At 43.8% G+C, this 17,567-nt stretch overlaps 1 protein-coding gene across 18 annotated transcripts in view; it reads right to left on the bottom strand.

Moving 5' to 3' along the window:
• The window catches only part of caska (calcium/calmodulin-dependent serine protein kinase a), a 120,588-nt gene extending 104,069 nt beyond the window's left edge, over nucleotides 1-16,519 (bottom strand). For 10 of the 18 annotated variants that reach the window (XM_044216256.1, XM_044216260.1, XM_044216264.1 and 7 more), the window contains exon 1: nucleotides 15,705-16,518. In XM_044216256.1, coding sequence (XP_044072191.1) covers nucleotides 15,705-15,763 — 59 coding nt within the window. In that variant the 5' untranslated portion in view covers nucleotides 15,764-16,518. Of the gene's footprint in view, nucleotides 1-15,704 lie in introns of all 18 variants that reach the window. The other 8 variants (XM_044216265.1, XM_044216271.1, XM_044216259.1 and 5 more) reach the window with 2 other exon arrangements.
• Nucleotides 16,520-17,567: the final 1,048 nt, after the last annotated feature.

Raw genomic sequence — 17,567 nt, 5'->3', positions numbered from 1 at the left:
ACTGTTGGTTGGGCTCTGGGAAACTGCGACAGGCATTTGTGACTAATTTCTGATGTTTTATTGACAAACTGGGTGAAATGAAAGCTGCCACTCAGTCCAAATACAAGCACTACTGATTCAAACATGACCCAAAGTCTGAACAGCAGCTTATTTCTAACAGACATTGTTGCAGCATCTTGGTGTTTGATTCTTTGTCTGTTTGTGTGTTTTGATCATATTCTGAATATGATATTTACACAGATCGCTGACTGTCTGCGTTGTTTCAGGTATCTTTAACTCTTCGACATCCCAGACGTTTTGTTTTCTCTGTAGCCACCGGGCTACCTCAGCAGTCAAAGATGAATCCACTTTAAACTCTGGCTCCCCAGACAACTCTGCTGTTATCTCCTCCATTTTATCAGCAGCGGTAGATGACTTTCACTTTCATTTCAGCGTGAACATCAGCATTAAATCATTTATTATAGTATTTATCATAATGTAGTGAGAAAGAGGGAGAAAAAAAGAGACAGACAGCGTGGATTCTACAGATTATTGTATTCCCCTGCAGGTTTATATATAATTTGTGTTAAGTAATGTCACACAGTGACTGTGTATGCATGTGTAAATGCGAGGACATGAGAATGTGTTTCTGAACAGTATTTAAACGTGCATAATTACACAGAACCTCGAAGGTCACAAGAGCATGGGCCTTCCCATAAGTTTTGGGCCTGAGGCGTCAACACATTTATCCAGAAAAGAGAACATGGCTGGATGCTATTTAGATACAATTACTTATGTTGGCTCATCATGTATAAACACTATCGTACAGTGGGCATGGCTGGGGACGAGCTTAAGCCTCAGATATCACACAAACACACACTTCTCTCTTATCGAGTGCTTTCGCAAACACGCACATATGGCAGCAAGGCATCACTGAGGGCTGAACAAAACACTGTGATACTGTCTGGGCAACCATATGGAGTTTGTGTGAACATGGTATGTGTGTGTGTGACAGTGTGTGTGACAGGAATGTGTGCTGTTTGTTTACCAAACAGAGATGTAAAGAAGCAAAGTGTATAAATAACCTGTGCTTCTCTCAGTTCAAAAACCAGTCACTGTATGTTTACCTGACCCCAACTGAGAGTAGGGCTCTACCAGATTGCTTTACAGAGTGATCCAACATGACGTGTGTGTGTGTGTGTGTGTGTGTGTGTGTGTGTGTGTGTGTGTGTGTGTGTGTGTGTCAAGTACGTAACTGTACAATGAGCTGGGAGCCTGGCTTGGTCAGATGCTTTGGCATAGGTAAACACAGAGCTTTCATAAAAAGGCCTGGGAAAACTGCTGAGGGGTCCTGTTATCTGTGTGTGTGTGTGTGTGTGTGTGTGTACACAGTTAATACCAGTGTGTAAAAGCTAGAGAACACCACTGACTCCAGCACATTTCAGATCTCCTTTCTCCTCACTAAACCTCTGCCCAAATTTCATCACTGTCCTCAATAACACTGACACATCATTACGTCTTTTCTCCAAGTATTACCTTGACAAAACCATCCATCATTATCTGTGACCGCTTATCCTTTGCAGGGTCGCGGGGGGCTGGAGCCGATCCCAGCTGACACGGGGCGAGAGGCGGGGTACACCCTGGACAGGTCGCCATGTCATCACAGGTCTGACACATGGAGACAAACAACCAATCACGCTCACATTCACACCTACGGCCAATTAACCTGCATGTCTCTGGACTGTGGGCGGAAGCCGGAGCACCCAGAGGAAACCCACACCGACACGGGGAGAAACACTTACACACACCCTTACAGTTTAGTTAAAAATGTTACATTCTGAAAAACGATAAAGACACGGGTGCTAAGATACAAATGACCATTATATTTACATTCTTTATCACACACTGAGACCTTGTGTTGCAGGGGTTTTTTCATGCACACAAGATAAAAATATGATCTTTCGAGACTTCAGGGGCTACATAATTCCACAACTTTGTTTTAAGTAACACAATTAAACAAATATTTGACTCAACAGGATGAAGTTGAACTAGTAATTCTTTAGTAAATATTGTCACAGAAATATCAGTTCCACCCCTACACCATTTATACGCATTAATTGCATTTGAAAGTTTCCACCTCTGAATGATTCTATTATTCTATAATCTTAATATTTCCACTATTTTACAATTCTGTTCTCGGTATTCTTCAGAAAGCAGATGATAAAGACATCGGCTGAGACTCCTTACAGGGCATTTACAGCGTATATTCCCACACAGCCTGGCGGGTGATCCAGCAGCAAAAATGTGTTGTAACACTTCAGCCACTCTCAGCCATGGTCGCCCACAGCACAAGCTTGTGTGACCATGCCTTACTGCTCCTCCTCCTCCTCCACCTCCTCCTCCCATCAATGAGTCATTCTTTAAGAGTGCACCTGATCTCAACTCATCCTCTCATCACTCCCGCTCATCCAGCCCCAGCAGCAAACAGCTAGGAGGTACATCCACAGATTGGAAGAAAGAGGGTAAATATTTGAGAGGGTGAGTGTGTCAATACAGTCAGCCAGTCACACATTCTAGCATGTCTCTAGCAGACTGTTCACTATGTAAGCACAAACACATCCATACCAGACAGAATGAACAAACAAGCAGTGATTTAACACTACTAGCTCTTCACAAGCTGCACGCCAGTCTGGGAGAAGGTGAAATGACCACGAGAGCTGGGTGTTTTTGACACCGAGACATGCTGCTGCTCGTGTGTTTCGTGTTGAGTTGACAGATTTAGACGTGGGATATTTTCGAGCATATTTCCTCACAGCAAATGCACCGACACAGAACATATGCAGTCGAAGGCCATCAGCTCCCCATGGTGCCCCAGATGGCAGGGCAGAGAAGGCCAAAAAGTGACCGTGGCACCGTCCCTCCGTTCACTCTCTATCCTGTTGCTACAGAAGCTTCATATAACTCCTTTACAAGAACAAACATTGCTATTAACACTTGTGTAGAAGCGGTGAGTAAGGACAGCTTCGTTTAAGCTACTGACAGACTGAAAATTAGAGAACAAATGTGAGCAGAGACATTGTACAAGGGCATGAGTAGGAGTGACACAAAAGAGTCGGAGAGTGTGTGGAGTGTTTGTGTGTGTGCGTGGGTCAGTACACGCATAGAAACACCACGTGGCTTGTGGCGAGATGAGAGTGCAGTTTTCTGATGTTCCATTTACCGCTGAAGCCATCTAGCATGTTGCACCACAAAGAGTTGGAGAGCTGAATGATTATCAACAACAACCCAACCTCATGGCTGAGTATCCTAATTTTTGTCGTCAGAATCAGAAATACTTTATTGATCCCCGAGGGGAAACTCTTTTGCTACAGCTGCTCACTGTCACGTCAGCGCACACAGGAAGAGAATTACTAGGCAAAAAAAATATAATACACTATAATACAGGTCAGAAAATAAATTAAGTACCAAGTGGGTATAAGTATAAAATAAAATAAGTGTGAAGTACAAAGTGGGTTTACCGGTTGATGATAATAATATGGTATAAGGTAATAGTGCATGAACTGCCAAGTTAAGTGTAGCTTATTTATAATGAGACGGAGGATATTGCACAGCAGTAATAGAGGTATGAATAAATATCAATATCAATAAATAGGGAATTTAAGTCTATTGCCCAGGAGTATTAACACAGGAAATATTGCACAATTATGTCAAGTACTGCAGAGATGTTAATGATCAATGTCCAGTTTAGAGACTTAGGGTCATACAGACTGACACTTAGAGGGAGGAGTTAAAGAGTCTGATGGCCACAGGCAGGAATGACTTCCTGTGGCGCTCTGTGGTGCTTTTTGGGGGGAGGAGTCTTCCGCTGAAGGTGCTCCTTTGTTTGCCTTGGTTTTGACCTAAGTGATACTGGATTTTTGAGGCTGATACCGATATCGATATTTCAGAATTTGAAAAATCCAAAAACGATATATCGGCCGCTATTGTTTTGTAACGTAGTTGTGAAGGACCCCTAAATTACTACAAATATCTCTCTGTTGTTCTTTGCCTTTTTCCGCCTCTGTCATGCCATAAATACAGTACAGCCGTTAACAGCACATTATTGTGGATGAGAGGAAAACAGGGAATCACTGCGATTATACCAGAAATGCACACATTGATTTGTGACGTCGCTCCACATTAGTGAGCTGGAAGTTCTGATGAAATAATTAAGTGCACTACTAGTATTTTATTTACACTACACTTACAGTCATGAATAAGATGTGGCAGATTTTAAGCAAAGAGAGCAAAGAGATTGAGTAGGTAGTGGAAGAGATAAAGAGGGAATTGAAGTGTGAAGTAATTGTGCATTGTACTGTGAGACTGTGGCAGCTTGAAGTAAGACAATGTGGCTTTCCACCCAGCTCACCACAGCGATTCTTGCTCTGTGCCTCTGTCACTGAGCCCCAGTTGCACGTACAATGGGGCTGGGACACAGAGCATGTGTCACCCATCTGTCAGACAATATGTCACCACAGCCATAATAGACCTGCTAAATGTGGCTGCGGTCCGTTAAAGGCCCTCTGCATCGATGCTCCTCCAAATGTTCACTGCTTCCTAACCTCCTCGCTACACTGTCTTACTTTGCCTGCAGCTCTTTGACGTCCATTTATTTGTCTTGTTTTGTATCTTTTCCAATCAGTCTCCTTCCCCCCCCCCCATCTTCTGTGGAGGGTGCCATATGCAGAAGCAGACTGCTAAACATCTTCACAATATACACTCAAAGTGAAATGTAACTCAAACAGGAACAAACACACGTGCATCATTAAAATGACTGATTTTAAGATGAGATATTCTATCCCCCGTCACACAAACCGACCTCTGTATCACTGTATAAATGATTTAAACCCAGCACAGCCATAAAACATTGTACAGGTCGATGTCCAAGTCTGACAAAATATGTGTGGCTGCCTATTTTGTGTGTGTATTTGTCGTGCTATATCTGCATAGTGTTGCACACCACAAGGTGATCACAAATCAAGCTCAAAGGCAGAAGGACAGACGATTACAGGGTCACCAGCTCTCACAATCTGACGGTTGAATGGGAGAATATCAATGTCTGTGTATGTGGGTGTGTGTTTATGTGTGAGTCTTACCCAACACACACACACACACACAAGCGTTCTTCTAATCAATATGAACCATTGTTTAGGAGGCAGGCTGGCTAGAGTGTGATCAGTGTTTATCACTGCTACATCAGACTTCCTCTCTCTGCAGAGCCCATTATAACCGTTCAGAAAACATGTTGAACACAAAAACAATAATGAGAGATTGAATGAAATAAATGAAATGCCTCCATTCTGGTTCTCACTAGGGGCCACCATCACAATACATCAGACTCATCTGAATGCACAGCCATGGAGTATAGGCGAACATGGCCTGTAGCCATGTGTGTGTGTAAATCAGCAAGCATTCAGGTCTGAATCAGCCACAATCCAAACACAACTAAACGCTGTGTGTTTCAGTCAAACGTTGGAGCAGTTGGATGAAGACTGTGGTCACTGAGATCTCAACTGGATGATGCTGCTCTGAAAGAAGAGCATTCAATCGGCTTTGCGTGACTTGCGAGACTGTCAATTGAAAAGAGGAGGAAACAAATAAAACAATGATAAACTTTTACATGTTGAAACGTTAACATTTACCAACCAGACCGACAAATCTTAAAAAAGGTAACACACCTACACACACAACCCTGAGTAGGAGTAGCAAAGCAAGGTAGTAGAGTGTGTTGCTCTCCAATTAACAGGCAATAAGTTTTAATGGGCTAGTACCTTGTTAGAGCCCGGAAGTTTTTATAGGTTAGTAAATAACTAACTGGCAGACTAAGGGCGTTTTCACACCTTTTTCTTTTCACATAGAGAAAAAAATCAAAGCGAACCAAAATGCATCACTACAAAGCACATGAAAACGTTCACTCCGCCTATTGGTCAGACGTGTCTGGGGCGGGAGCAAGAAAGTAAATACAGGAAGAGGGTCCTGTGTTCTGGACTAGTGCATATTTCTGAGAGAAACATTGCAACGCAATTTAACATGGAGCAACGGCACAGTTTGCTCATAACCGTGGTAATTATCTGGGCAACACACCAGGCAGAACTACACCAGCTGAATGCCAAATGCACTTCGAGGAAACGTCTTGAAAACACTGTACTGCTTCACGCTTTGCAAAGAAGACGTGCTGCCTTCAGACGACGGAAGCTAATATTGAGCGTGCACAACGACATGCTAACCGTCAACACGCTAAACCGAAGACGTGTTCGTTGAGCGTGATATGTTAGTGGTAGCTGGGTCGGATCGAGGTCGGATGACGTTCCCACCACAAAACGAACCGGCCCGAGACCGCCTCCTCTCAAGGGTCTCGGTTGTGTGGTCCGCCCAAGTGATTCCTCTGTTTATAACTCAACAATTCAGTCATTCAGCCACTGCCCTTTTCGAAATCAATTCATAGCAATAGTTGATAGGCCAGGATCTATGAATCCTGCAGTTGCAAAAAACCTATTGTAGCATGCCAAGCACAAGGAACACTGATTCTGAAAATCAAAAAGAAAATAGAGACTAGCATGAATATGCTCTTTGTCCAGTTATTAAGCCAAATTAATTCAATGTGCTTTTATTACAGCACAGCAGAATGAGGTGCTGCGGTGTAAGGATACGCACAACACCAGCTGAGTGTTGAGACATACAGTACTTTTAAAAAAAGACCAGAAAGCATTTCTGCTGCAAAGAACAACTAAGCAGAACAGAGTCTTTGTTGTACCTTCAGCTGTCTTGCCACACTTGTATTGTAAATATAACTTTGTTCTTAATTGACCTGCCTCGTTAAATAGAGGTTAATTAAATAAAAACGTGTTTTCCACACACCCATCAGTGAGAGTGCGGAGGATGGAAAAGCTGCAAGAAACAGAAAGCATGCAGGAGAAAAATGGGCTGATCTTTTACTAACATGAATAATGAGAAATCCATGTGTGCCGAGATGGAGCTGTAAAGAAACAGCTTTTGAAAACCAGCTGAACAGATTGATAAAAATATCATCTATTACATCAATATGTCTGCCGGCCTTCATGCCTGCTGCCATAAACAATGGGCCTTCCAACGTGAGAAAGAGGCCTTGAGGACAGAAACCATTCCACTTCTGTTCAACACAGAATTAAATGTTGATTTAACAATAACTAGTTTTCAACAATTTTCTACTATTGAGCCTGGTGCACCGCAAGGATCCATCTTAGATCCAATTCTTTGTCTCTGCACATTTATGTTACCACTCTGTGTCATCTGCAGATAGTGTTTACTCTGAATGTTATGCTGACTGTAATGTTATAAGCACTAATTCAAACTTGGGATTCCTCCAGCCTTTTTAAACTTCAAGCTTTTTCATCTGACTTTAAAAACTCTTTATTTGCTGAATGCTGATAAAACTGTTGGAATTTTACTGCTGGACGAGCCAACGCAGCTGTTTATACAATGACTACCTTGAATTATGATGAAAATACTTTTCCTAAGACCTCTACAGTTAAAAAATATTAATGTCATATCCAGCTCATCCATGTTGTTATTTTGAGTCATACATTAAAAAGGTATGCGATTCTAATCCAATACACGTCTTTTTGTCAAATTCAGCGAATATCTCCTCTGAAAAACACTGTTCCAGCCTTGATTTGTGTGTCAGGTGACGTTAAACGACTTGCCCGCAGACATTCAGCTGACTCTAGTTTGCCAAGATCTGCTATTGTGATGTTAGCTATAGCAGCAGGAGAGTTGTGAGCGTCGCTGTCTGGAGCTGCTGTGCTGGCTCTGGGAAACCGCCTTGTCCTCTCTGGCTGTTAGCCTCGCAGCAGCAACTGCAGCGACAGTCTGCTAACCCACAACCTAGCTAACGTTAGTTAGTTATATTACTTGCTGTGTCGTTGTTCGCTCTATAATCATGGTATTTGTCATGGTATTGGATTTCTCCAGAATCGCTTACCTCACCTTTAACTCTCTCCTCTAATGCCGAAACTATCACACAATCTCTCTATAGTCATTTTCTACACTATCGCCGAACTCACTCATCCACAAAATGCTGGAACCTTGATCAGAATAGTTTTGCTATAATCCTAACCAGAACGATTATGTTGGAGCACATCACAATCTCCCTCAATATACATATCAGAAAGAATTCAAGGTACTCCCTCTTACATACAGCACAGAGCTGTGCATTGAGACTAGCACCTGACAACCTCTCAGATCTCATTAGATCACAGAAGGAAGCACACACTCCGGGTTCTGGTTACGTCCCCAACAAAGCAAGGACTCAAAACAGTCCTCTTCTTACTGTCCCACAACATGTAACCTTCCTCAGCCTGATACGATGGCCCAGCAGTTGTGTATGTTTTATCTTGAACCTCTTAATGTGATAATGCACTTTAAATTAACTATAACTTGACCTGAATTATGCATCAGGCCTTTAGCTACAAGCAGAAACGGGGTTAGCCATCTCACAATATACAACATACTGCAATGATGGTTTAGTGCAGTCAAAACTGCACTGAAATCACTGCAAAGCCTCTCAACATCTGCAAACCATCTTCAGAAGAGGAGGATTTGTTACTTTAACCTCGTAACTCTAACCTTTCTCCTCATGTCTTTTTCTCTCCTCCTGCCATTGAACAAATAGGTCTGACTGTCACTGGCAACACATGCTCAACATTAAGCTCAATCGTTTCTCTAACACATTCACCTTTCATTTGGTTGTTGCAAGCAGGCGGTGAACGAGTTTTCGGAAAAAACAGCACCAATAAGTAACTTCTGATACTCTGTTTGGGTTGAGAGTATGAACGATGTCCTCTAGAATTCTGCTGCCATAAAACTCCTAAAAGCAATTTTTAAGTCTTGAAAGGGAAATGTCTTTTCCCGGTGTGTTGCATGGTGGGTGTTGTTTTTCCAGGAGGCCCCAGCTGTAACCCAGGTGACTGTGTGTGCTTTGGCATGCAGCATGGAAATTGGTTTAGATTGGAAAAAGCTCCAATTGAACAACAGTAGGACAAAGAAAATAAACTGGAAACAAGAGAAAGGAGGAAAGAGTAAAAAATAGCACTCTTGGCAACTTAATCCCTGACTCGGACAAACCAAAAACCACCAGTCGCTAAGAAAAAGACAGGGATGTTGGTCAGCAATGATATCATGTTTATCCTTAAAAGCCAAGGCAACTAGCATATTGTGTGTTGCTGCAAGTGTTGGGTGTATGCTGCGGACGACTTCACAGACATCTTCATCACCTCTCCAAATGTGTTTCTGTGTGTTATGAACCTACTAATAAAACTAATTATTCACACATGACATCTCTGTGGGAGAGCACTCAGACACACACGGGGTCAGGTGGGAAATAATACATAACTAATGCATTAATGAAGGCACTGTATTACCTTGCTAGCCAACAGAAGCCTGCTGTGACCACAAACTCTGATCCTGACTCAGAGACACGTGCTCACGCATATAAAACAGCAACTGGTGAATAAACCTGAGTGAGTCTGTGCGCGCATGTGTGTACACTGCCTGCCATGCTTCAGTGCTCTTTATCTGGGGCTACTTCCTGCTCAGGGCAGGTATGGGGAACAAGAGGGCTGGCTAAACATCTTGGGCCCTCTGCTGACTAATATAGTGTTGCTCATCTGCGATGAGGCTCTGTGGGTCAGTGTCCCGGAAGACGCTGCTATTGCATAGATAACCGAAATACTTAGCCTGCTTAGCTAATCTGACAACGGTGAAACAGATTGTATCAAACAGGCCTCTCCTCCTCTTCATCTGGAGAACATGACTGATTACTCTATTAGTAGAAAGGTCAGGTGTCACATGTGCTTTTTCTTCCCTTTGTGCAAACATGAAGTAGAAATGAAGAAACCAAGAAGATTGATCTGATCCTGCAATGCTGCCTTGCATACACAACAGCCTTAGGAGGTGAAAAAAACATCTATACTTGTGCCAGTGGCTGGCCGTCTCACTATCTTTAGGATTGTGTGTTTGGTGGAGAAGCTGCAGATAGCTGCAGAGCTTAAGGCCAGATACCCACTATACATTGTTTCAGTGGAGGACATCTAACATTGCTCAACCATAACTTCCACTTTGAGATTGGCCATTGTGACAATTTGGCTTGGTCAACCACTCACACTAAAACACACAATATTAAGCATGTTAATAGCAATATGGATAAATGTTGTATCACAGTAATTTTTACTATAATAGCTTTACATATCTTGATACAGTACATTTTATGGAAAGTCTATGGATAGACAAAATTACAAGATGGTAATTTTAATACCTATTTTTGGTTCATTTTGAGCTGGGCAATAGAAGTGATTATATACTTATCTATCAGTAAGGTAAGCTGCTTGACAATGCACAAGCAGCCAATCATATCAGAGAAACTATGCTACTGTATTACTGACCAATCAAATGGCAGTCACCATGAAAAAATGCAGCAGCGTTGGTCGAGTTAGTTAAAACGACTACGGTGTTGCTCGTAGCGATGAACCTACAGAGGATTATCAGCTGAATCTGCAGCTCCTCTCGGCTTTACGGAGCTTTGTAGTGAGTTTCAGCTCACTGTTTCGCTGTTTGGCAGCAACTTTACTGTTTTGGTTCCCTCTCACCGCTCTCATAGCGTCGCTTTTTAGCTGCAGCAGGCAAAAGGCCACTGTACACTTCCTGCTCAGCAGCAAACAGCAGACAGACGCAGTCAGAGAGCAGCTGCTGAACATAGCGGAGCATCTAGCAGCTAAAGAGCCACATGTTTCCCTCAGCAGCTGCTGGAGACCAAACACAGCGCTAAGAGAGAGTGAATATTGGACTTTCAGGTGGCCAGAAACGAGACTCCAAATGAATGACAATGTTGCTCCGTAACTGCTGGATGTGTAAATGCAAATTCACATATCAATTCACACATCAACTTAAAAAGGTGATGATATGTGAATGGTGTGTTCACGACTCGTTTCCGCTGCCCCCAAGTGGCCAAAAAATCCTTTATTGGACGTTTATACACACACACACACACACACACACACACACTGCATGCTATTGTTTTAGAATCAAAATTCTGACAGAAACAGGGAAGAGAAGAGTGCCACTTCAGAGGACATTTTGAATTTCGGTGAAGAATCCAACAGACAGATAAACAAACTGAGAGGATACTTCAGCAGGTAGCTATTGTGTGATCTGAACAGAGCTTATTCTTCTGAGGGGCTCAACAAGACGCTAAATGTAGCTCTTTTACTTATCGCTGCACACAGAGAGCTGCTGGGGGTGTTTTCTTCAGTTTGATGAGGATGGATAAATATTTTAGTGGTTGAGTGTGAGATCTCTCTGCTATATCATCTATGTGTAATTGTGCATGCTGGAACCAGCCTTTCAGCAGATTTTCTCCTCCAAACCCCAACGGAGAGTTAAGATCATGTAACACAAGCTGCGCACACACACACACACACACACTATGCACACACACAGTTCAGGGGAAGACCCTGGAGACAACACCACGAGTGTATTCCCTTGAGGCCACGGACCCCATTCAGTCACAATTGTTGGCGAATTAGGACTTAAAAAACGTGCATTTCTTAATTGGATCTTGTTCAGCGACTCCCAATTAAAACTGATTTATTAGGATGGAGCTAAAGAGAACTTGTTAGAGAAGGACCTGCAGCAGACATCTCGACCAGTGAAGAGGGACAACACAGTACAGAAAATACCACCACTTGGCAGATGCTAGTATTTAAATTGACCCCCAGTGTGATGGGGTTTTTTTAGCTCTTGCTGAACACAACTGCCATTAAGTTCAGTGCTGGGCAAGCTGCCTTTTAAAACACACTTAGGTCTGACAATGTAACCAAAGCAATGTTTAACCTACTGACCCACAGCCCATGGGCCTGGTGGTGCCATGGCCTGGGTGGGTTATTAGTAGAATACCTCTGGCCAATTTGTCAATGCACAGTGAGGCTGGCCACTACACATGCTCAGCATTAGCTAGCCTCGCTTTATCACCATTAATAAACTAGGCCCCCAATGGCCAACTCTGTCAGAGACATGGCTCCCGTGGTGGAGCTGCCTGTCTTGATACAGGTCAGTGTTTCATCCTACACATACACATAAATACAAAAAAACCTTAGCAGAGCCTTTAAAATACATAATTAACTAAACTAGCAGGTTGCACCTTGGCAAAAAAAAAAAAAAAAACCCACTCTACTCTTCCTGAGGGAAAGGAGAAGGATGAGGGAGACACACACACTTACGAACCTTCCTCATTATTACCATAATTTCTTCCACAGCAAACTGAAAAAGGCAGCCGTGGAACAGTGAACTTGTAGGTATTTCATTCCCTGTGTGATGTCCGTTCGCTCCATGAGGTGAAGGGGATGCGTGCACAGGAGACAGAGCCAGGCCTGGGGCTTATATTCCCCGTCACCTCTTTGAAAGGGACACACTAGACCACACAATCGCAAGAACTGACATATGTCCTCCTAGGCCACGCGGTATGCAAATGGAGGGTAATTCATTTTATTCACAGTGGCGCAGAGCAGCTCCGCAGCGATGTATGTTATAGGACAATATCCTTTGTTAAATCCACTGAGTGCAAATATTCAGTGCAAGAAGGCCATTGATCCATTCAGCTGGGTAACATTAGCTCCTGTTTTTGGCTCCATTAACAGAGGAGATGATAGACGCTATGCTTCGCTGCATACCCTTCTCAAAGGCCTGTGACTGTGTAGCATCAGCGTGGTTAACATAGGGCAGCCTGCATTCTGATGTTACAACCATGACATCATAACTTGAACCCAAACCTGGGATATTGTGCAGTTTTGGTCCGATGCACTGACATTAGCATTTGCTGTTGACACCAAGTATTAACTGCAGCACAGCTGAGAGCTGCAAGGATTGCGGAAAACAAAAAGGCAAACAACATCTTTCTTGCTGTCCATTTCTTTATGCATAGCGCTGCGTTACATCCCCTACTGCGAGAGACACAGGCACGCACGCACAACTTTGTTCCGAGGATGAACTAGAAAAGAGCGCGGCCCGAAGGCACTGGATGTCTCTTAATGTATGAGTCAAACTAATGGACTGCTTCCTTCTACTGTGCCCCTGACCTCTCTTGCTCCCTCACTCATCCCCCCAATGCAAACTCTCATCCTCCATCCCAGATTTACTCTCCCTCATTCCCGTCTTCTTGGTCCCAACATCTCGATTCACCTTCTCCCACCCTCACCCCTCTTGTTTTTGTGCCTCAGGACATGGTAACACAACGGGCGGGATCAGTCTGACAGCGAGACAGATGCACGCAACACACTCATGCGCACGTGGGTGACCGACAGGCTTTTGTCCGAGGTCAGTGCTCTAAAAATACGAGCACAGGGCTAAATCTTGTTCAAATGATGCAGAAATATGAACACAATGATAGGGTGGATCCTGTTTTCCATAAGGCCGTGCACCTACATAAATCCAACTAAATCCAGGGGACACACACAGAGCAGTGATCACAACGCTGCTTTCCAAGCACAGTTCACGATATGTAGGCCTGTATCTGCAACTACATGGGTCTAACCCTGCAGAACACACACATGCACACCCACACCTATGCAAGATCCAGGGCTTTTAAAGTAATGTCTTCCCTGACTGCGGTGTTGTCATTTGGTTGGGTTTCCCTACCGGTTAATCCAGTCTCTTTCAGGATCAAAAAACCACAATTGGTGCTTCAGAGCGGTCTTAAAAAGAAGCTGTGGCTGCAGCAGCTCTCCACACACAGAACAGCAGGTCGGCTGATAAAAGGCCGCTCTCTCCTTCTGCAAACTATAAAATCACACACAATCTGTGGAATACAATGAGTAAGGCTGTGATTCAGAAAACGAAGACCAAATGCGCTTGTGTGTGGCTGACTCAAAGCATTTGGCTTTAAAGTGCTCCTCCTGTCCCACACGAACCTCGGCTGAACACATTTTTAAAATGGTGATTAGTATATATTTTTTTACATTACACATGAAGGCGCGGGGCTGACAGAGCTGGAGGATCTCTTTGGCTCCATGCTCGCGTGTCTTTGAGTGAGAGAGAAAGAAATTGCTTGTGACTGTGGGATACACACCATTTTCAGGCTTGCCTAAACATGTACTGTGCGGCGCAGGTCTTATCAGCCTGTCAAACAGTCAACCATCTCTGTGACACCGCAGAAGTCCCGTAACCAGTCAGCCTGCTATGACTGACTATGTCTGTCGGGCCTGCCAAGCTCCTGATTCACATGGAGCTTCTGTTTGTACGCCCAATGAAGTGCTTCATTCAAGACCAGCAGTTTGGATGACACAGCCGGTTATTCATACGTTGGTCAAAGCAGAAAAAAAGCAGTTTTCCCTTAAAACAGATCTTCTCCGCTCATTCAACTGTCTCGGCTGAATATCAAAACAAAGTGACTGCCTCCCTCAGCATTTACCGCCTCTCTTCTTACTGCTCCCTTATGAAGCCGTGCATATCAAGTTGGAAAGTCCCAGGTGTGGTGCAGCCTTGAAGCAGAACAAAGCAGAATGCAAAGAGCATAAAGGCCAATAGGTCTTCAGAAATAAAAACACTAGAGCTGTATGGACGGATCTTTGCGCCATTTCTAACCGGTTTCGCTTATTAGTCATCGCAGGAGCAGCATGGGAACATTCGCAGCCATATCTGCTTTCACACACTGTCACAACGTTCTGCTTGGTTGCAATAGATCATAATTCAACGGATAAACGTTAATGATACACCGAGCTTTGTTACCTCCCTTACTTCTAAAGCAGAGTTGCAAAAGGAAGGTAACTGCAGTCACCACATTCACATTCTGCAACAAAAACTATTATCCTGAAGGCAGCTTACAGCGGTCTCATTACTCATAATGTGATTTTATGTTTGTTTATATTGCAACTGTAATATTCATATAGGGTGTAACGCATACCTGATAGTTTTTAATATTATATTTGCATTATACCTGCTAACTTTATTATGGGGTTAATGTAGGTTCTTATTGCACAACGGATGGCGATGACTGAACACAACCTAGATGAGACTTCTCAAAGCCAAAAAAAAAAAAAAACCCTTCCTAAAACGTCTTTCCCTCGCAATGAATATTATTCCAAGTGGCCTGGATGAGATGAGACCTTCAGTCCACTAACGATGACCAGATGTGCGGCGTGCATGACTCATGATGGTCTGGTGCCCTGCCCTTTAATCTCTGCAGCAAGTTACCGACTGCCACTGGGTCACAGCGCACGGTATCACGCCAAGTGCTGTGTCTGGGCAGCACACCAACCATGCAGGAGGACAAATGCTGCCTCAGCCAACTAGGATCTTATCTTCATGTTGGAATAAAGCAATAAAACTGGGAATGCAACAACTGTTATCGCGTACATGGCGTTTTGTGTCTGTGCCTTCACAAAAAAAAGGCAATAACACCCCTGTATTAAATTGCTTAATTAAAATAATATAATGTTACCTAGTATAAACTACGGTTAAGGTCACTACACATTTAAATTATGATGACCACGGGCACGCCATTAGTTCCTGCACAAATATCACCATGCTTTTTGGGCGTGCGCGTGCATCTGCGCGCGTGCCACACCGCTCGGGATATTATGTGGCGCTAATTGGAAAGCCCCGGTGACCGGCGACAACCGTGAAAAACGGCGAAATAAATACGCATATGCAACACTTACTTGCCAATGACCTCGCAGAGCTCGTACACATCTTCAAAGAGAATGTCGTCGTCCGCCATAGTCCGACCCCGGCTTGGGAGAGAGAGAGAGAGAATTAGCCCCAAAATATGCGTCCCGAACCTGATTACGCTCCCAAATGAGGACAACGAAGGCCACAAGCAGCTGACCGTCTGCCACAAATAACTGTCAAAACCCCGCTCGTACAGCCGGCAGCAGGGTGGTCGGTAAAGAGTTCCCAAGAAAGGTTTCTAAATTCCAGTTGTTGCCTCCTTCGTCGACCCCGCCCCCCAAAAAAAAAAAAAAAAAAAACGCTGCGTCGCTGTTGGTGAATCGGCACAGGGGGAGCGCAATAATCCAGTTTGGGAGTCCGCTGGTTCGGCCCCGCCTTTCCCACAGCTTCCCGGTGTCGTACTCCCGTCTCACAAAAAGCACACCGTACGTGGCTGTCAAACAAACAGTATAGTAAACTACTCCGCCGGCGTGTCTGCTCCCGTTAACGGCTCGCCGACTGTTGCGCTCGCAGAGGAGGAAAAGACCGGAGGACGGCGGACGTCCAGGTGGGTTACGGGGATCTTCACTTCCCGAGCAGCCCGGCGGGTTACACTTTTCGTGTTTTCAGGGATGCACACAGTCCTCCTGCCGTGAAACGGACGGACGGGTTAAACCGGCGTTCAGTCCCGAAGCTCCGGTCTCGGTCTCCCCGGCTCGGCAGCACTTTCCAGCCGTTGCTTTATGCTTTTTTCCCCGGTACCGCTGTCGCCCGTGTGCCTGGACGTTCAGCTCCACGGAGCTTCCAGAAAACCAAGCTCCTCCCACACGGGGGTTATGAAACTGCTCCGCTGTCCTCCATTTTGGCTCCAAGCCGTCACCCAGGATTCCCCTTTGAGGCCTACAGGCTTTGAGCCAATATGGCGGAGCGGCGGCGCCGTAAAGGCTTTTCTAAAACCGCAGTTTCCTTGGGACGTTTTCATGGATAGAAATGAAGAGGAGGAGGAGTATGAATGAAGAATGTCCATAAATGTTAACTTTCTTTTATCCACCGAGCCTGACATAATAAATTCTGGTGTTAATGGTGAATAGTGTTATATAGCCTTGTAACACAGGGCCATAGGGCAGAAACATTGGTCGATTAACCAATTAGTCAGTTAATTAGAGAAAATTAACTATGACGATTAATCGTTTGAGTAATTTTTCAAGCAAAAATGCCAAACACTGTTTGCTTCTCCAGGCTGAGGATTTGCTCTGTTTTATATCATTGTACACTAAATATGTTTGGGTTTTGGACTGTTAGTTGGACAAAACAAGACATTTGAAGACCCCGGGCTGTGGGAATCTGTCACTTTATAGACCAAGCAACTAATCGATTAATCGATAAAATAATCCCCAGATTATTTACCAATGAAATTAATAATTTACTGGTGCAAATTACCCCAGTGCAATCCCACTTGTTTTAAGAAATGCTTACCTACATATAAAAAAAAACTTGCATTATGTTTATTCATTGAACTGTTAATTGATATTTTCTGTAAATGTTATCTTTCTACATGATGGTCTACGTTGTCTCCACACCTCCCAGAAATATAATCCTCGTGAAAAGACACCAGAATTATATTCCTGTGAGGGATTTTCCTGCATTTTATTTTACTTCAACATAATTTTTTGCCCACTACAGTCACGTTTAAAGACATTGGCTCAAAAGAATATCAGCCCAGTAGATGTAATTGTAGAACGTAAACTGAGGTTGTTAAAATCAGCAGAAACAATAACCAGACATCACAGTGTATAGTGGTATCGCAGTGGTGGCTACAGCTCTGAACACATCTCTGAATCCTTTTTTTAACAGCAGTTCGTCTCTCTGAAGTC

Source organism: Siniperca chuatsi, linkage group LG12 (assembly GCF_020085105.1).
Source record: "Siniperca chuatsi isolate FFG_IHB_CAS linkage group LG12, ASM2008510v1, whole genome shotgun sequence".
Classification (NCBI taxonomy): Eukaryota; Metazoa; Chordata; class Actinopteri; order Centrarchiformes; family Sinipercidae; genus Siniperca; species Siniperca chuatsi.
The sequence above is the reverse complement of the archived record's forward strand: the minus strand, read 5'-3'. Positions and strand labels throughout refer to the sequence as shown.